This window comes from Haliotis cracherodii, unplaced genomic scaffold, assembly GCF_022045235.1.
Source record: "Haliotis cracherodii isolate W230 unplaced genomic scaffold, xgHalCrac1.p SCAF_2, whole genome shotgun sequence".
Classification (NCBI taxonomy): domain Eukaryota; kingdom Metazoa; phylum Mollusca; class Gastropoda; order Lepetellida; family Haliotidae; genus Haliotis; species Haliotis cracherodii.
Window position 1 is genome coordinate 60,449,340 of NW_027266275.1, and position 19,986 is coordinate 60,469,325.

The 19,986-nt window shown below is 39.4% G+C and overlaps 1 protein-coding gene across 1 annotated transcript in view; it reads right to left on the bottom strand.

Annotated features, from left to right (window-relative positions):
- Positions 1-19,986, bottom strand: part of LOC139468306 (guanine nucleotide-binding protein G(o) subunit alpha-like) — a 50,187-nt gene that overhangs the window by 9,531 nt on the left and 20,670 nt on the right. Inside the window, exons 2-3 of the mRNA XM_071250187.1 lie at positions 5,927-6,018; positions 2,350-2,442 (exon numbers count right to left, since the gene is read on the bottom strand). Coding sequence (XP_071106288.1) covers positions 2,350-2,442; positions 5,927-6,018 — 185 coding nt within the window. The remainder of the gene's footprint in view (positions 1-2,349; positions 2,443-5,926; positions 6,019-19,986) is intronic.

Consider the following 19,986-nt stretch of genomic DNA (forward strand, 5'->3'; position numbering starts at 1 on the left):
AATAAAACTTCGCATTTCGTCCTAAATAACTGTTCAAATAACTATTTCCATACATAAACATGATTTGTATCTCTTTTCCTTGAATAAAGTTTAATAATTTCTTCAAATAAAGTTGAAATGACCCTCTCCTCGATGCAGATTGTCAAACCAGCTGACGCGGTAAAACAATCAACATCCGTGAGTAGAGAGCCGGAAGTACCGGTAATCATTTGCATATTGCACATGTGACCTAACATGTGATAACCGGTGAAGCTGAAATCAATTCCCGCTGTTTTTACAGTTGTATTAACAAGTGTTGGAGACGGTGTGTACAAGTGATTGTGGAATAAACACGCTGAATGTGAAGCAAACATAAGCCTAGTTAGTTACAACATAGTTAATTGGCGATTAAATTACTCACCATTGTCTCTTATATGTTATTACTTCATAAATGAATTTTATTTTACGGGCACCAATTTGGTGTCGTACCGTGTAAACACAAAATGGCGACGTGTGCCGGAGTTACACACGCGACCTATCATTGAAGAAAAAAAACAACGCAAGATAAACATATTTTTATTGCATATATAAGGTTTGTGTGCGCACTTGTGATGTGTGCGAAATACGCATCAGTCGGAAAGCGCACATTAAATCTCCAAAGTAACTAACTAACTAATTTGTGATGTCCGTGTGCGAAATACGCTACAGTCGGCAAGAGCACGTTAAATCTTCTACCGGTATATCAGTCAGACTTGTCATGTGTTTCATTCCAGGTCGCCTTATACACGGAGTATAGGATTTTGGGTTGATTTTTAAGGCGTGTACAGGGGGGTCGTCTTATACGTGGGGTCGCCTTATACACAGCGATATACGGTACACACTCTGTATACACCATACACTACTTACACACTCTATATACACCATACACTACTTACACACTCTGTATACACCATACACTACTTACACACTCTGTATACACCATACACTACTTACACACTCTGTATACACCATACACTACTTACACACTCTGTATACACCATACACTACTTACACACTCTGTATACTCCATACACTACTTACACACTCTATATACACCAGACACTACTTACACACTCTGTATACACCATACACTACTTACACACTCTATATACACCATACACTACTTACACACTCTGTATACATCATACACTACTTACACACTCTGTATACACCATACACTACTTACACACTCTGTATACATCATACACTACTTACACACTCTATATACACCATACACTACTTACACACTCTGTATACACCATGTACTACTTACACACTCTGTATACACCATACACAACTTACACACTCTGTATATACCATACGCTACCTACACAATATGCTATTTACACCATACACTACTTACACAACATGCTATATACACCATACATTACCTACACAATATGCTATATACACCATACACTACTTACACAACATGTTATATACACCATACACTACCTACACAATATGCTATATACACCATACACTTCTTACACAACATGTTATATACACCATACACTATCTACACAATATGCAATATACACCATAAACTACCTACACAATATGCTATATTCACCATACACTACTTACACAATATGCGATATACACCATACAGTATTTACACAATATATGCTATATACACCATACACTACATACACAACATGCTATATACACCATACACTACCTACACAATATGATAAATACACCATACACTACTTACACAACATGTTATATACACCATACACTACCTACACAATATGCTATATACACCATATACTACCTACACAATATGCTATATTCACCATACACTACTTACACATTATGCGATATACACCATACACTATTTACACAATATATGCTATGCTATACATACTACATTCAAACACCATTGTGACAAAGTTGCAGGGACAAACAATGATCAACTAGGGCATGATGACAAACAGTCAGTCACGTCAGAGAGTCCTAACTAGCCAACCCGGAATCCACATACACTGATTTGAAGTGTTTATTGCTGCCAATGCTTGTTCTATGGCCGGTATAAATCAATTTGAAAATTTCTTCCAAAATACATGTATTTGCATTATACATGTATACATGTGTGTATTGCTTAGGTGTCTGAATTTGTATTTGACTTCTTGATTGAGGATGCTTATTATGATGTTCATTCATCCTGATCAGAATCTAACTATCTCAGCATGAAACAAAGAGGGAAGTTATTTCCTTGTGACCAGGATATGACATTACAAAATATCTCAGCATATCACAAATCTAGATTTGCTGACGCAAAACCTTCACACAAGTTGTGAAAGGCTGTTCCTGAGAACGATGCCATACCCTGTTGTCTGGGTTCTGCAGGTTGATACGGAGCATGCCCATGCCGGTCAGGACGAACTTCATCGAGCTGACCAGATTGTCCAGGACAGCTGTCTGAAACACAAACAAACACACACTTGATCTTAGTTCAGACACACTTAAGCCTGGTCCAGATACAATTTAGCCTGATCCAGACACACTTTAACCTGGTCCAGATACACTTAAGCCTGGTCCAGACACACTTTAGCCTGGTCCAGACACACTTTAGCCTGGTCCAGATACACTTTAGCCTGGTCCAGATACACTTTAGCCTGGTCCAGACACACTTTAGCCTGGTCAAGATACACTTTAGCCTGGTCTAGATAGACTTTAGCCTGGTCCAGATACACTTTAGCCTGGTCCAGATACACTTTAGCCTGGTCCAGACAAACATTAGCCTGGTCTAGACACACTTTAGCCTGGTCCAGATACACTTTAGCCTGGTCCAGACAAACATTAGCCTGGTCTAGACACACTTTAGCCTGGTCCAGATACAATTTAGTCTGGTCCAGACAAACATTAGCCTGGTCCAGATACACTTTAGCCTGGTCCAGATACACTTTAGCCTGGTCCAGATACACTTTAGCCTGGTCCAGATACACTTAAGCCTGGTCCAGACACACTTTAGCCTGGTCCAGACACACTTTAGCCTGGTCCAGACAAACATTAGCCTGGTCCAGATACACTTTAGCCTGGTCCAGATACACTTTAGCCTGGTCCAGATACACTTAAGCCTGGTCCAGACAAACATTAGCCTGGTCCAGACACACTTTAGCCTTATCCAGACACACTTTAGCCTGGTCCAGACACACTTTAGCCTGGTCCAGATACACTTTAGCCTGGTCCAGATACACTTTAGCCTGGTCCAGACACACTTTAGCCTGGTCCAGACACACTTTAGCCTGGTCCAGACACACTTAAGCCTGGTCCAGATACACTTTAGCCTGGTCCAGATACACTTTAGCCTGGTCCTATACCAGTGTCCGAAAAAACAACCCTGCCCACCTGCCCACCTGCCCACCTGCCCACCTGCCCGCCTGCCCGTGGCTGGTTACTTTTCTGTTGGGCTGTCTGAACTTTCCTCCACCTGCCCACCTGTCTGGCATATAATTGTAAGACTACTTACACATTCAGTTTTATCATAACTCCTGGTAAATTTTCAAGTAATTGTTACACCGCTTTCAGGAATATTCCAGCAATATCACGGCGGAGGACACCAGAAATGAGCCTCAGACATTGTACCCATGGGGAATCAGCGGGGGTCTACAGCGCGACGAGCAAACGCTCTTACCACTAGGCTACCCTACAGTCCCCAACTGAATCAAGATGCTATTTGTCACATATTTTCACGATTTTTCAATATTGATGTCTGAATGTGGGCAGGTTACTTTGAAGATGGTCAAGCAACATATATGGGTCACCTGCCCAACTGTATTGTTGAGTTTTAAAATTATTTCAAACACTGTCCTATACACATTAGCCCATTCCAGATACTCAGGATGCATCCAATTAAGTTAATAGAGACAAAACATACAACCTAAGTTATGCACACCATAAACTTGCTTACAGGACTACATTGTAAGCCACAAATTATTTCCACACTTCATAATTGTTCATTGAAGAAGACACTGAGCATTTATTGGTGTCAAGCAGTAAATACATAGCAGACATTTTGTCTTTTCTTGTCAAAGAACACGTTGATGACACTGAGTGCCCTGGCAAAGTGAAACCTATATTCTCACTGCGGCAGAATGGAAGTGCTCCAGGCATAAAGTGAAATATTGATTTTATTTTTTCAGATAAATATAGAAATTCATCACCAAATTCCTAAAGCAACACTTTAATTTATTTCATAAGTGCACATGACTGGTAATCGTACATCATATTTCTGCAGAAAATAATATACCCGTGCTAGCATTTTGTAAGTCAAAATATTATAATTCTGTTATTACTTTAATTCATTTTAAATTTTAACCGTGAGTTTTAATCTTCATGAAACTGAATGTGCCACTCTGAGCTAGGATGTTTTACCCGGTAAATGTCAAAGACTCAGGGGAACGGTAGAAGAAAACTGACAAACTTTATAGGTAGGGGAGAATATATACATTAAATTATATTTTTTTTAAACTGATCAATTACAAAGCATTTCATGTTAATTCAAATACAGAATTTCAAACACCTTCTTTACGTATATGTCCATTCAAAATTGAAAGTCCTACTCATGTCTACCCTGTGAGGTACAACTGTTATCCTTTATGGGCCCATTATTACCTTGAGGAGTGTCCAATATAGACAACACATTTACCACGGCACAATATCCACACAGTGCAAACTCACTACAAACAATATAATTATCTACAAGCATGCTATGAGTCTATCAGGAATGTTTGAAACTAACGACCCCACACCAGGAATTTAAGGTACTTGAAGAATCCTGTCATTGTGACCATGAACTCATTTCCTCAACAACCCCCAACTAAGCTCATCGGTTTCCTGCACAACCACCACAACAAGCCATACGCCCAAGGATTAAGCGTAATTTGATATTGAACTTTCGGAACTATTACCATTAACTCATCCACCATGTACACTTTTCTTTTACAAGCACGTAAGAAATATCGATTGTTCAGCAGAAAACAATTTCTTTACATCACTAGTCAAAGAAAATTGAAAATCCATTTCTCCCTAGTAGATGAATTAGCTCCATAATAATGATGTACAGGTGGAATGTTGCCTCGTGGTTTTCTATACGACTGCTAAACACGATATTCCTGTTTGTTGGGGGGACATGCCAGTTCATGTTGGTTTTCTATACATCACGTCAGGTTTCAAAGGCATCCTGGCCTAATGATTCATCTCAAGTTAAAGACTGTCTCTGGAAAATTGATTTGCCATCAGTTCCCAACAGACTTCTTCAACAAGCATCAATGATCTTTGTGTTGTGTTGCTAGGGAAGCCAACCCACTGAAGCAAGTTTCAATACCATAACCATTACAAGGAGTTGTCTCCCCTTTAACTATGTGCCTCACAAACCCTCTCATTGATTCTTAGAAATTTCAGAAGTGATGTTGCATTTTTAATGTTTACCTACCACATAGAAACTTACCAGATAAAAGCATTTTAGACTACGGTTTTGAAAAACAAATTTAATTGAAATGACAAAACCTGAGTAAAAATAATAATGCTCCCAATTCCACTCGCTCCAACTTCATTGATAAGATGCTGCCTTGTGAACAAAGAGGCACTGTCGAACTAAGTTTAAATTACACATGCTCGTTGATACAAGCAACTCAAATTCCAAAGCCAATGGATTGTTGTGTGTACATTACATACAGGCCAATATGCTTGATAAGTTATATGATAAATAATCTGCCTGCATGGTATTTCGCCTTACAACTGTGATGTGTCTGTTTCCTGAACATAAAGAGACTTTCATAACCGAGTGTTATTCTTTAATGAAACTGGTGTGTGCATATCAACTGAGTGTGCCTATTCTGAATAAAAGGATACTTGTTCACAAAATACTTGTTATTCCTTCATAAAAAGGGGCAAGTGTTACCTTGAAGGAGAGCAGTTCCTCATGAGAGAACCCCTCGTTGTGTATGATCTTCATCTGTTTGACTAGAGTGCTCTTCCCACCCTCGGCAGTACCTGACAACAAAGACATGGTCAGATTGTTATTTGTCATAATATTTATGTTCTCACTGTAGTGTTATTGCTCCTGCCAGAAGTAACCTTCCAGCTCCAATGTCCTGCCCATTGGCTAGAGAGGGTCCTACGGAAGACGAAACCGCCTACAACTAAACAACTACAATGGACAAACTGATAATATCTTAATTACATCACTATTTGATTATGCACTGTTCAATAAATACATTGTTTTAACCAGTGGATCTTTTAAGGCATTTGACTGCAATGTTTGTTTGCGTTTATGGAGTATTAGACGTAAAAACAAGTGTGAATACTGTGTAAATCTGCATGGCAGAGTTACGCAAAGTGTGCAAACTGGTTTTTATGTCTATAACCCCCAAAGTGCAAAAATATAAAAGTCATTTCTTATGAATAAATACATCAACAGCAGTAACTTCACAGTCTGTTCAATTAATCATTTAACACAAAAAGAAATGCAGACAAATGTACACATTTGGTCTCATCGTTCAGCACAAAAATGCAACACAAGCCCCGCCCATTCTATTATCAGCCAATCATGAAGCAGCAATTTGTTTGTGGACATGGCCTAAACGCTTTTGGTGAATGAAACATAAACACAAAAAAGATGGTAAACCAATAAAATGCCACAGATTCACTTGCAATTTATCTATTTAATTAATAAACCATAACTGTCAATTCATCAATGTTCCATTGACCTACCGGTATAAGGGAACAGTGTATTCTGACATTAAAAACAAATATATTTGTTATGATACAAGGTTAGAGTTACTTAATCTACAAGGTCAACATCTGTAGACACATGTTCAGATGATCTTACCAACAGGTGTATATAATGTAATGTAAACAGTATACACAGTGTGTACGTCTGACCTATGAACAGAGGCACAGTGACATGACACATGTCGGCACTATGTCAACACTTACACACAACAATGTCCGCTTTTGTCAGTGATGTACACCTGCTTACTTCTTGACATACCCTCTTAAGCTAATACAGAACCACAGGACTCCTCCAGCTACACACACACCTACTGAATGTTTAACCCTTCAAGAACTATCACAATCCCAGCTTTTGTGCAGTGTTCCAAGATGGAGATTAAAGGGGCATGGCTTCAGATCATTCTCCTGTCAAGCACCTATGCTGTGGAATACACTCCCAGAAACCCTAAAAACTGCAGAGACCCTGTCTGTCTTTAAGGCTAGACTAAAAACATTTCTCTTTGACAAGTACTACCCTTGTACTATGCACACAAGCTGGTATGGAGTTTGGCGCCATACAAATGGACTCATTATTATTATTAACTATGTTGTATTTATATTTACATATAAAGGACAAACAAATTTACTATCTTGTTTCATGGATTTTCTTGGTCAATATGCAAAACTTGACACAAAAATATAGAATATATAAATGTTGTCAGGGTAGATATGAGGTTAATTTCGCCAAAGAAACTCTTATAAGACAAAATAAATATTAAAATGGGAGAATGTTTTCAATCAGCCACAGCATGTTTTAACAACAAGTTTTACCTTCACACAATATAGGGTAGGCTAGTTCAATTTATCATCCAAAACTGGCTCCCAAAGGAGATATATTTGGGTGAGATCAAGCGATATCGACACTGTAGATATCACTGCAATGAAATTGCATCACAATGCTTTGGAGACCATTGTGACATCATTGGTTACCATGACATCACAATCAAATGACATCACTTATGTCTCTGCTACTGAAGCTGTTAACAGTACTTTTTACACTTAAGACACTGCTTATTACTGTCTACAAACTGAAAAAGTTGGAAGAATGATGTTTGATGATAAATATAATCTCACCCTCGTGTCTTTTGATATCAAATATATCAACACGTGTTGATATATTTGATATCAAAAGACATGAGGGTAAGATTCTCTATATAACAAGAAATGAAACTGATGGTGCTTAAGGAACTGTAAGTGCACAGTGCTCCTGTCTATAAAGTCATCAGAAGCAGGGTACTTCAGTGTCTCTACAGAGTTCCTACTGGACCTGTTTATTTGTGGGGCTGGACAGAGCTGTCTACTCTTCACATCCTTGCTGGTCATTTATACATTCATTGATGTATAAGTCAGCCTTCTAAATTCATGCTAGTCTGCTAGCCCTAGGCTACTAGATTGCGCTGAGGACAAGTGAAAATCCAGTTAACGTTAGTCCTCATTGACTAGTAGCATTTGATGATTATCCTGATTATAGTTCTGAACCAGTTCTTAAAGTTTCAAATTTGCTTCAACTTAATAAAACTGACAGAAAATGTAAACAGGATTAGCTACAAACTCTAAGGACTAGTGAAATAAGGTATACACAACTCCTTTCGACTAGCCTCGAAAAAAAGTATTTCTAAGGCTGTAAGTTGGTGCACAGAAACAGAGTGACATGTTCTTTCCAATCAACACATGCAACCAATTGTCTAATCATATGGAAGGTGGGGGTGAGTGTTGTTATGTCACTTAATGCAATGTTTTACACAACAACGTCACAACCAGAAACTTAAAAAAGAGCCCGACTCATTGTTCATGTGTTGAAAATCAAGTATGGGTCTTTGACAAGACAAGCAAATTCTCCAACTAAAGCCTAGTCCACCCCTAAAGATCAAGTATTTTATAAAAAATACAAAGAAATTGAAATGTATATTATCGTGTCCCTTGTATGGTCTGATATGACTATTATCAAATACCCGGTAGGTTAATGGGCAACACACAGAGCATGTGTTTTGTTTATGTGAATATTCCTCCACAGGGAGTAATTGGGCTCAAGGGAATATTATTTCAATAGTTCACATGAATCATTTTGATGATACACTATTCCTGAGAATATATCCTTGTACACGTACATCATATGAACGTCCTTTAGAAACCCAGTCATTGGAAATATTTTTAAAGGAACTCCCTTTCATGTATAGAGATAAGCACTTATTCAACTGGACAATTCTCATAAATGATACTTATTCACTTAACTATTATCAATGCCACAGATAACCATCTTTAAGTTCAGCCATGTCAGCAATGCTCACCAACACTGTAAATAACCACTACATCCCAACGGATTTACATCAAAGGCCAAACTTTTCCCTACTTTTAATATTTGCTGAGCAAAGTAAATTATAAAATTGATTTATTTCTCCCTCTTGGAGACTGCTTACATGGACACGGACAAAGCCTGGAGACCAATTTTCAATGGCTGGATGGTTCAAGATCAAGTTTCCTGCGAACTGCTCTTGTGGATGAAATATGTTACAGTTCACAAACCTGCGAACCGTAGGATGTACCTAGACCAATATTGATCTATCTACACAAAACTTCATGCATTGTTGCCGATGGATCTTTGTCAACAAACAGTCCTGAGAATATTAAATCAGACTTCAGTTTACAGAATCAATATTCTATCCTCAACTGCTGGCGTGCCAATAAGAAATACACATGCTTTGCTAAGTCAATTTCACAATGAATGGCCTTCCTTTATTTCCCTTTATTTCCCCTCCAGACTCTGATTCTATCATATCAGCTTTCAAATCTGTGTAACTCTTCCCGGCCAATCACCACCAATATTGAAATCAAGCACATCGCACAAACATTTCGCTCATGGCAAACACACAAAACTGTACGTCACAAAGGCATGGCGATAACATCACCACCGGACCATGACCCATTATTGTGTGATTGGCAGCCCCTTGATGTACTCTGTTGTTTATAACAATCACCCTACACTTATTGTGTACAGGAGTTGTGAACTCTCACCCAGCCACTTAACCCTTCAGATCTCAATTTCACATACAAACACACACAATTCTGATGGCATCTTGACCTAACATGAGTTAAACATGAACGCCAACAAGTCATATCTTGAAAGAAATTTATCAGTAAGTCTTGATCTGGTCCAATACAGGGGAACAGTGGGACCTCTGTTAATAATTATCTTGTTTTTACAGCTTTAATCTTCCTATATTTTACCCTCAGTTACCTATTACAAACTGGCAATGAAGTTATCTCTTTGCAGTCACTTTTTATTTAATCCTCCTCCAGTACTATGGTTGGTTGGTTGGTTTGTTGCTTAACGCCGCACTCAGCAATATTCCAGCTATATGACGGCGGTCAGTAAATAATCGAGTCTGGACCAGACAATCAAGTGATTGATATCATGAGCATTGATCCACGCAATTGGGATCGATGACATGCATCAACCAAGTCAGCGAGCCTGACCACCAGATCCCGTTAGTCGCCTCTTACAACAAGCATAGTCGCCTTTTACGGCAAGCATGTCCAGTATTATGAAATGCAATGACAGAAATACTATTCTTATTTACTCACTCGACTTTAAAAAGTAAACATAAATAAAACAATGTCTTAACATTGCATAAGATCGAGATAGTTTATTTCATTCAAGGTCTCGGCGCTTACACAAGAAATAATCTACTTCATGCATATGTACAATTGCTTTCGTTCTAAAACTAAAAAATATACATAATTTTTCTGGACTGTGTTTTTCATTGTGCAGTCATCTGAATTATTCCATTTTCCAGGTTATTGATAAAACATATACATGGTATTATCCCTTTAATTCAATATTGTTGTTTCCCAAAGTAGCCAGAACAGGGTCCGGACTAATGAGGTTTGACTGTATATAGATATTGTCGTCAAGACCATCTGGAAATTGGGATTCCGGACAAACAGGGTCCGGACTAATGAGGTTTGACTGTATATAGATATTGTCGTCAAGACAATCTGGAAATTGGGATTCCGGACAAACAGGGTCCGGACTAATGAGGTTTGACTGTATATAGATATTGTCGTCAAGATCGTCTGGGAGGTGGGGTTTCCATACCAACTGAGGGTTCTGACTAACAAAGTTTTACAGCATATAATTCATTCCTCAACAGATATTCCAGTATTCCGGTGTAACAGTACATGCACTAAACATAACTGCTGCGATGAAACTATGGCCATATAATTAGGAAACAATCTGACATTGATGACATTATCAAGACACACCCACTTCTGACAACGTGTCTGAATGACATGATCAAGTAAGAAGCATGACATATCTTGCAGTCAGCAGGGTCAAGTAAGAAGCATGATATATCTAGCTGTCAGCAGGGTCAAGTAAGAAGCACGATATATCTAGCAGTCGGCAGGGTCAAGTAAGAAGCACGACATATCTAGCAGTCAGCAGGGTCAAGTAAGAAGCACGACAGATCTAACAGTCAGCAGGGTCAAGTAAGAAGCACGACAGATCTAACAGTCAGCAGGGTCAAGTAAGAAGCACGATACATCTAACAGTCAGCAGGGTCAAGTAAGAAGCATGATATATCTAGCAGTCAGCAGGGTCAAGTAAGAAGCACGACATATCTAGCAGTCAGCAGGGTCAAGTAAGAAGCACGACATATCTAGCAGTCAGCAGGGTCAAGTAAGAAGCACGATATATCTAGCAGTCAGCAGGGTCAAGTAAGAAGCACGACATATCTAACAGTCAGCAGGGTCAAGTAAGAAGCACGATATATCTAGCAGTCAGCAGGGTCAAGTAAGAAGCACGATATATCTAGCAGTCAGCAGGGTCAAGTAAGAAGCAAGATATATCTACCAGTCAGCAGGGTCAAGTAAGAAGCACGATATATCTAACAGTCAGCAGGGTCAAGTAAGAAGCACGATATATCTAACAGTCAGCAGGGTCAAGTAAGAAGCACGACATATCTAGCAGTCAGCAGGGTCAAGTAAGAAGCACGACATATCTAGCAGTCGGCAGGGTCATGGTGAGGAAGCACAACACAGACTATTTGTTTTATCTTCTATACTGTATGACCTAACTCAGGATCAAAAAGCACAGTGTGTTGGCTGCTGGGTCAGTTATGTCACAGGGGTGACACCTTGGGTGAGGTAAACCATGTGACAGAGTATGTTCAGTAGAGAAAGCAAATGCAATAAGATAGTCCATTATGATAGAGACATTTGCTTTCTAACATGTTTCCAACTGGTTTCTGGGGCGGGCGGGTGGGCGGGTAGCCTAGTGGTTAAAGCATTCGCTTGTCACGCCGAAGACCCGGGTTCGATTCCCGACATGGGTACAATGTGAAGCCCATTTCTGGTGTACCCCGCCGTGATATTGCTGGAATATTGCTAAAAGCCGTGTAAAACCATACTCACTCACTCCATCTGGTTTCTAATTATCAAAAGATAAAACTGACTTTAACCTTGTTTTCTAATTGTCTTTTAGCTTAATACAAGACAGCTAAAAGACAACTGTCATCTGATTGTGGTTTGGACTCATAATTAGATGGGACCTTTTAATCATTTGACATTAAAATATTTTAGGAAAGTTTTCTCATAGTCATTGTGTGGATAATTACACAACAATTTCAAGACAAAACTCAATCATAAAAACACCAAAACATGAATATATGTTCCAATAGAACATAACATTTTGATAACCCTTTTGAAAATGACATACACGTATTTCAAATGGAAAAGAAAGCCCACGTTATGACAATCATCAATTATACTAAACAATTAGAGGAATGTGTTTTTCATGTTTCACAAGAGTCCACACGAAGCACTTGTTGTATATAGGATGAAGAGGCTGCAGCATCAACCAGGCATGGCATGCACACAATAGGTAAATATAGGCATATCCAGGTACACAATGAACTGTCAGTAGTCTCGACTACCTACAGGTGACATGCTCAGGTAGGTAACAAAAGTGTACATCATGTCCACCTGAATAAGACACGGATTCTCCACATACCATCATCTCAATTTGTATGCAAGGATAGAAAAGTATAGTAGTGACTTAAGCTTGTTAAACGCCGGCATGTCAAACCTGTCAGTGCATTGTTTGAGGACAAACATCACTTGAAGAGCTCAGTATACCTGATACCACCCCTGTACACACAAATCTTGTCTGGAAACATGGACACAAGACGTAAATTTCAAATATTGATGGGATCCTTTCATTTTCATTAAATCTGATCAAAAATCATTTTAATGACTGCTCATTAGCAAACATTGTTTAAAGACATTGCAAATACTCAAGCAAAATGATTGAAAGAAATACTCATTTTCTGTTAGAATATATTACAAGTTTAATGAACAAAGATTATACCCATGATTTTCATCAATAATTGGGGGGCACGGGTGGCCCAATTGTCTAAGGCGCTGTGATTCGCTGTGCAGAATTGCGTCCCTTGGGCACGCCAAAAACCTATGATTGTGGGTTCGATTCCCGGACCACCCGATTATGTTTCTAGCTTTGTCAGTACCATACCCGTGCTCGTGGGTTTCACCAAAGTGGTAAATGTCCGAGACCTGCATCCCTTCGGGCTTTCCTCCCACATTAAGCTGACACGCTGTGATATAACTGGAATACTGTTTAAAGCGGCGTTAAACCCAACTCACTCATCAATGATTGACCAAAAAAAATATAATTATTGACGTTTATCTATCAGTTAGAACAGGTATATGAAATGATTAAACATCGCAAAATACACATTGGCAACAATATGGGTATGCATTGATTGTTTAAACAAGAAAAAATAATTTCATTTACTCTACCGAATTTATTCAATAAACTCTGAACAGTACCAGTAAAATCCATCACTACAACACCAACAAGCAATCTCACATGCCATCCCAATCTTGATCAGACCACTACTACCAAAGCAGAGACACCAAACAAACGTACAGGTAAATATTTACAGAATGAGAACAGCAACTCACTACTGAAGAAACACTCCCATTCATACCTAGCTATAGCCTATTTCACATAAGTACACCCTTGGCTCCACCCGTCTCTCATAGAGGTAATTCAACGTATGACCTCACTTGATCATCATAATACAGCATTTCCCCATTCCACTACTGGCCATGGGGGTCTTAACTAAATGCTGACATCAAGCTTTCAACCCTTGATCTTTAGAATTCTTTGAATGCTTCCTCACTGAAATCATACGGTCACCTCATGGTGGTGAAGGTGTGATAATTGCGGCCACTCCTAATGCTGCCTCTGTCACTTAACACCTACCCTGGGGCTACAGTGCAATGTTTATGCTGAAGGTTTAGCTGACATGATTATGTGAAATTATAGCCATTATGGAATTTGTCTACTCAGGCGTCCCAAGGCTGGAATTATGGAATACTTTGCAGCCATTTAGAGGTGGAGACGTGGGATTTGTTCATTAATAACCGTTTACCTTTCCACAGTTATCGCTACCTTTGATCATCTGACAGCCAATGCTATGATCATCAATTGTGATATCAAACACTCTACATATAACGAAAGGTACCTTATCATGTCCACACATTTATATACTATAGAAAGGCTATTGTGGATCAATTTCATGAAATACTCGTATTACATCACCTGAAATTTAGCTGGGTCTTCTGAGGGCACGTTTTCTGTTTCAGAATTAATTTTCATACTTTGAATAATATTCGTATCTTATAAAAAAAAATCAGAATTAAAAGATAATGAATAGATTTTGTTTTAAACACTGACACTCTCTCAAATCCTCTTTGGGTCATTGTGGTCATGATTCAAAATGCCTGTCAACAGCTGTTAAGATTAGGTAAGGGATCAGTGGGTTGTTGCCTTCCTACACATGACATAAACATTCTTGTATTGACACAGATAGAGTGTTATCAATACACAAAGGTCACATCAATCTCATCACCAAGTCATGTAGATTATCAATGACTGGTGTACCAAACAATAGGGATAACATACAGAACAATCACTGAACATTTCAGTCAACTATTTCATCATAATTAACATTGCAACAAATTGGAAAGTGAGAATGAGAATGGAAATATATATATGTCATGATCGGCCCTACCTCAGTGGTCTGCATATAATGAGACCAGCCAAACCAGCAGATCAGAGAGATTACACAGCAATGGTTTCACATATTTGAAGGAATGCCGCCTTTCATTCTTTTTCCTGGATTAATATTTTATTATCTGATATCAGATTTTATTCTTATTCCTTGAACACTGAACAAAAGGCCACATTGCTATATAACACATCGATACTATGGGAAGTTTCTCTTACAGAACCAAGACAATACATCTAATAAGAATTCCATTCTCATCCAAGCTTTACACAGACCAGGGTTCGATTCCCCTCATGGGTGCAATGTGTCACGCCCATTTCTGGTGTCCCACGATGTGATATTGCTGGAATATTGCTATAAGTGGCATAACACCATACTCACTCACTCCATTCTCATCTCTAGCTAGAGACTTGAGGGTACCTTTAATTTTTGTGGGCTCCTTTCTAGAATTATTGTTATTTAACTACATAGTTTATTTTGTGGACTGTACGGTCTAGAACTGGTGGGTTATTCTTCTCCTGTCGACATGGGTATATTTACAAGACATCTTCTTCAACAGCTTCGCAGCCATGAATAATTGAGACCTTCCGCTAGTTTGCTGTCATTGTTATTGTAGCTCAGGCGATTGAAACAAATGATAGATAGTGTTACATGTCGGGCTGAAAGAGGCACTGATATGGCAGATCAGTTTGCCTGAGACTCCAGCAGTGGATGAGAGACAGCGTGGGAATGTCATGTAAGATAGAGGCTCCTCACACACCTGTCTCTTGGAATGAGAACTGCCAGTTAAAATTTTATTATATTTAAACAACTGCAAGACATGTCATGTCAAAGTTACAGTTTTAAAGCAAGATTTCGCATTATACACGTCATGAGTTCATGTATACGAGATGCCTGCATTTGATCCATAAATATAAATCTGTAAAGGATGAATTAGGTAATTACATATGGTTTCGTTACACTATTGGGTCCGTAATTTTTGTTTCTTTGTTGTTTAACGCTGCACTCACCAATATTCAAGCTGTGTGATGCCAGTCTGTAAATAATTGAGCCTGGACCAGACAATCCAGTGATTGACATCATGAGCATCGACCTACGCAATTGGGATGTGATGACTTGCACCAACCAAGTCACCAAGTCTGAGTTAGTAATTTTTGTACGCAACTCCAAATAAATTGGGTTATGGTGATATTTCACACAAATAAATTATTTATCTGGAGCGCTGTGTAAAGGCTGGGACACATTATGTAGACAATGACCCATTCAAATGGTGAATACTTTAATTCTTAACATCATTTCACATTTACATTGTGAATTTAATGCCATAATTGTCAATGTATCAATATAAGAGTACATGTTCAGCCAAAATGCCATGTCCATTATTAAATACTGATATTGTAGGCTCACAAAATTTAAAGTTAAAGTATGTAAGTACAGGCACTAACGTCACTTAGTAGACATGGACCATGGCCAATAAATTCTCCTATCGTTAGTATTTATAATTTTCACACATCATTTGCACCCAGTTCAAAATATGTATGTTTCCAGAGCAATATATTGATTGAAAGGTATGTGGGTAGTTTGACTGCTCCCCCTGAGTGTAGACATGATCACTTCCTACACATCCAGCCGCACCTATCACCTGCTGGGAGATACCTATATCCGTGTTTATGTCTACCAGGAACACCTCTTGGTGTATAATGTCATGGGCAAGTGCCATCCACCTACCCTACATCACACCTGCCAGACTGCATTAAAGGGACTCCCCGTTTATGGAACTAAACCTACTACACTCATTTAGTACTGTGACAGACACTGTCAGGCCTCTTTAAAGGGACTCTCTGAGCATGGTGCTATACATACTACACATACATGGTACCTGGGCAGATACCTGTCAGACCTCCTTAAAGGGACTCTCTGTGCATGGCGGTATATACATACTACACATACATGGTACCTGGGCAGACACCTATCAGGCCTCCTTAAAGGGATTCTCTGAGCATGGTGCTATATACATACTACACATACATGGTATCTGAGCAGACAGCTGTCAGGCTTCCTTAAAGGGACTCTCTGTTCATGGTGCTATATACATACAACACATACATGTAAAGAATGGACACAGAAAAAAATCTACATTGTTTCCGAAAGGCCATATGAAAATCTTCACTGTACCAAATTCTTGACAAGAAATATAAAGTTCTTGTAATTCAAGTAATTATCAAATCAGTATTACCAGTACAGTAGAGTACACTACACCATTTCATTATGTTACAGGACCTTCATATTTCCTTGAAATTAGTAATTGTGGGTCTTGTGGACCCTTGGTTTTGTAGGTCAAGCTAAAACTCTGGATGGATGGATGGATGGATGGATGGATGGAAGGATGGATGGATGGATGGATGGATGGAAGGAAGGAAGGAAGGATGGATGGATGGATGGATGGATGGAAGGATGGATGAATGGATGGATGGATGGATGGATGGATGGATGGATGGGATGGATGGATGGATGGAAACACAAAGGAACAATACTACATCTCATGATACCACAGCACAGGCAAAGTGCGTGACACATAGCCAGTCACCCACAGCAGGTGACACAACCTGTTGACCACATGCCCACATGAACATGGCAGGGTTCAGTTCGGCACTGCAGGAGACATTCAGGCCATGGAGTCTGTGAAAGCCGGCAGCAGAAGTAGGTGCTCACAATTAGCAGCATCAGGTGGTATAGGGACATGGGCAAACACGGTACATGATAGGTGGCCATGAGTCAGACTGAGCAATGACACAACCTGCTGACCACAAGTACACAGTGGGACAGTCAGACGCAGGTGGCACACAAAGTGAGACACAAGATGAATGCCACCATGGTGTGCATGGCATAGTGACCCCACTGAGCAACAGGAGGGGACACATAGACATGGCTGGAGGACATAATATATATATACCAGGGTATATGGCCACAGCTTGGCACAGCATGGGATACATGGAAACATCTTGTCAGGTTGAAGACCAGTGGGAGGTTCCTGGACAAGAGGGTCAGTGAGGACAAGCTTTTTGACCAGTGTGACAGATACACAACAGAATATTTATGAAAATAAACATTCATTGTTTTTTTTTAATTGCTCTTACTTTGTTTAGTGTTATGTGTCTTTTGTGTGTATTTTTCGCTGGGAGGGGGGCCTAAATCCCTACGTTCATATCCTGTAGACCTTTTGCTTGCAACAAATACAGGATTTTCATTCTGCGCAAACAAATGTGTTTGATTAACTTTGATATCACAATGTGAAGATTTTTCCTATCAGTTTCTCCTTCAGATGAAATAAATTGCCTCGTGTTGGATTACTCCAGTGAAGTACCCTGATTCCATCTGTCAAGACCAATCTACATTACAATACATCTGCCCCGTGCTGTTGACAAAGTCACTGAATAACAATCAAGAACATGGCCATGTGACAAGCCAAACTTGGATACTCTTGAGTCATTCAATTTGCTATTTCTGCTATTGAATTACACATCCTCTGGGATCTATCCACAGGTGTCTAGTTCGTGGAGACAGATGGACCACACAGCTTATGTGTTCGATTATGCAGATGGATACTATACCTGTGGGTTTTTATGGGCTGACGTTTGGTTAAAAAATACAAATTTCAAATAAACGCAATAATAGTCAAATGTTACGAATATTACATATATTACTGGGGACCTACCTTACCCCGGAACCCCTACAGGGACATAAATCAATGTGTTGCAGAAATTCTGTTCTGTGTATTAATAATTACTATACAAACATAACTCCCTTGATTTTGTCCATGTGGGTATATGTTTTGATTCTTTAGGAAAACCCTTCACGTTGCTTAAACTAACAAATAATGTGAACCAGCAGTAATAAATTACAAGAAGTAGCATGCAGTGTATAACATCTCAGCCTACATGCCGTTTCCTACACAATGTCAAATCTTATCTCACCTATGTCGGTATATTTGGTGGATCATTGCGACCATGGCAAATCTTGAATGAAATGTATGTATACAGTTAACGGCATTAGTGCTAACTCCGAAGTCCAGAAACACCTACCTTCCAGACAGACAATCTTGTAGGGAACATCAATTTGTGCAAATGAACACATGTATATGTGCAAATTAGTGAGTGAGTATAGTTTTATGCCACTTTTAGCAATATTTCAGCAATATCACAGTGGGGCACACCAGAAATGGGCTTCACACATTGTACCCATGTCGGAATTCGAACCCAGACCTTTGGCCTGATGAGCCAATGCTTTAACCACTAGGCTACCCGACTGTCAACTATGTGCAATTCAACATTACTCCACCATGACGCATTAATCCAGACATTTGTTAATTAGGACATTTCACTAGGAATGCTGCAGTCCAGTTTAACAAGGTTTTACTGTGTAGGATATGATGTGCCACACCTTCTTTTATTACTTATAGGAGGGCACGGGTGTCCCAGTCGTCTAAGGTGACGCGATTCACTGTGCAGAGTTGCGTCCCTTGGGCACGCCAGAAACCTATGATTGTGGGTTCGAATCCCGGTTTGCCCCGATTATGTTTCTAGGTTTGTCAGCACCATACCCGTGTCCGTGGGTTTCACCGAAGTGGTAAACGTCCGAGACCTGTGCCACTTTCGTTTGGGCTTTCCTTTGAGCTTTCCTCCCACATTAAGCTGACACGCCATGATATAAATGTAATAATGTTAAAAGCGGCATTAAACCCAACTCACTCACTCATTACTTTTGACATACATGTAAAGGAATAACTGATATTAACCTGACTGATTGATTTTTGATGACAGACATTGTCTCTGTGAAATGTTTAGTCAAGGACTGGACAGGTGATGGCACAGGATAACACATGCCGAAAAACACTCCCTCGTCACTTACATCTGGATGGTGTTGTGTCTACACTCTACAAGCATCCACAGCCTCTAAACAGTGCTCACACCTCTGTAGCAATGATGCTGACCGCCTGGTGCAACCATCACCTGAACAAGTACTGTAGGATGAAGCATGACTGTAACGTCAGTAACGTTACACCAGGCTGCCTGGTCCCCTGATCCCGTCAGTCAGA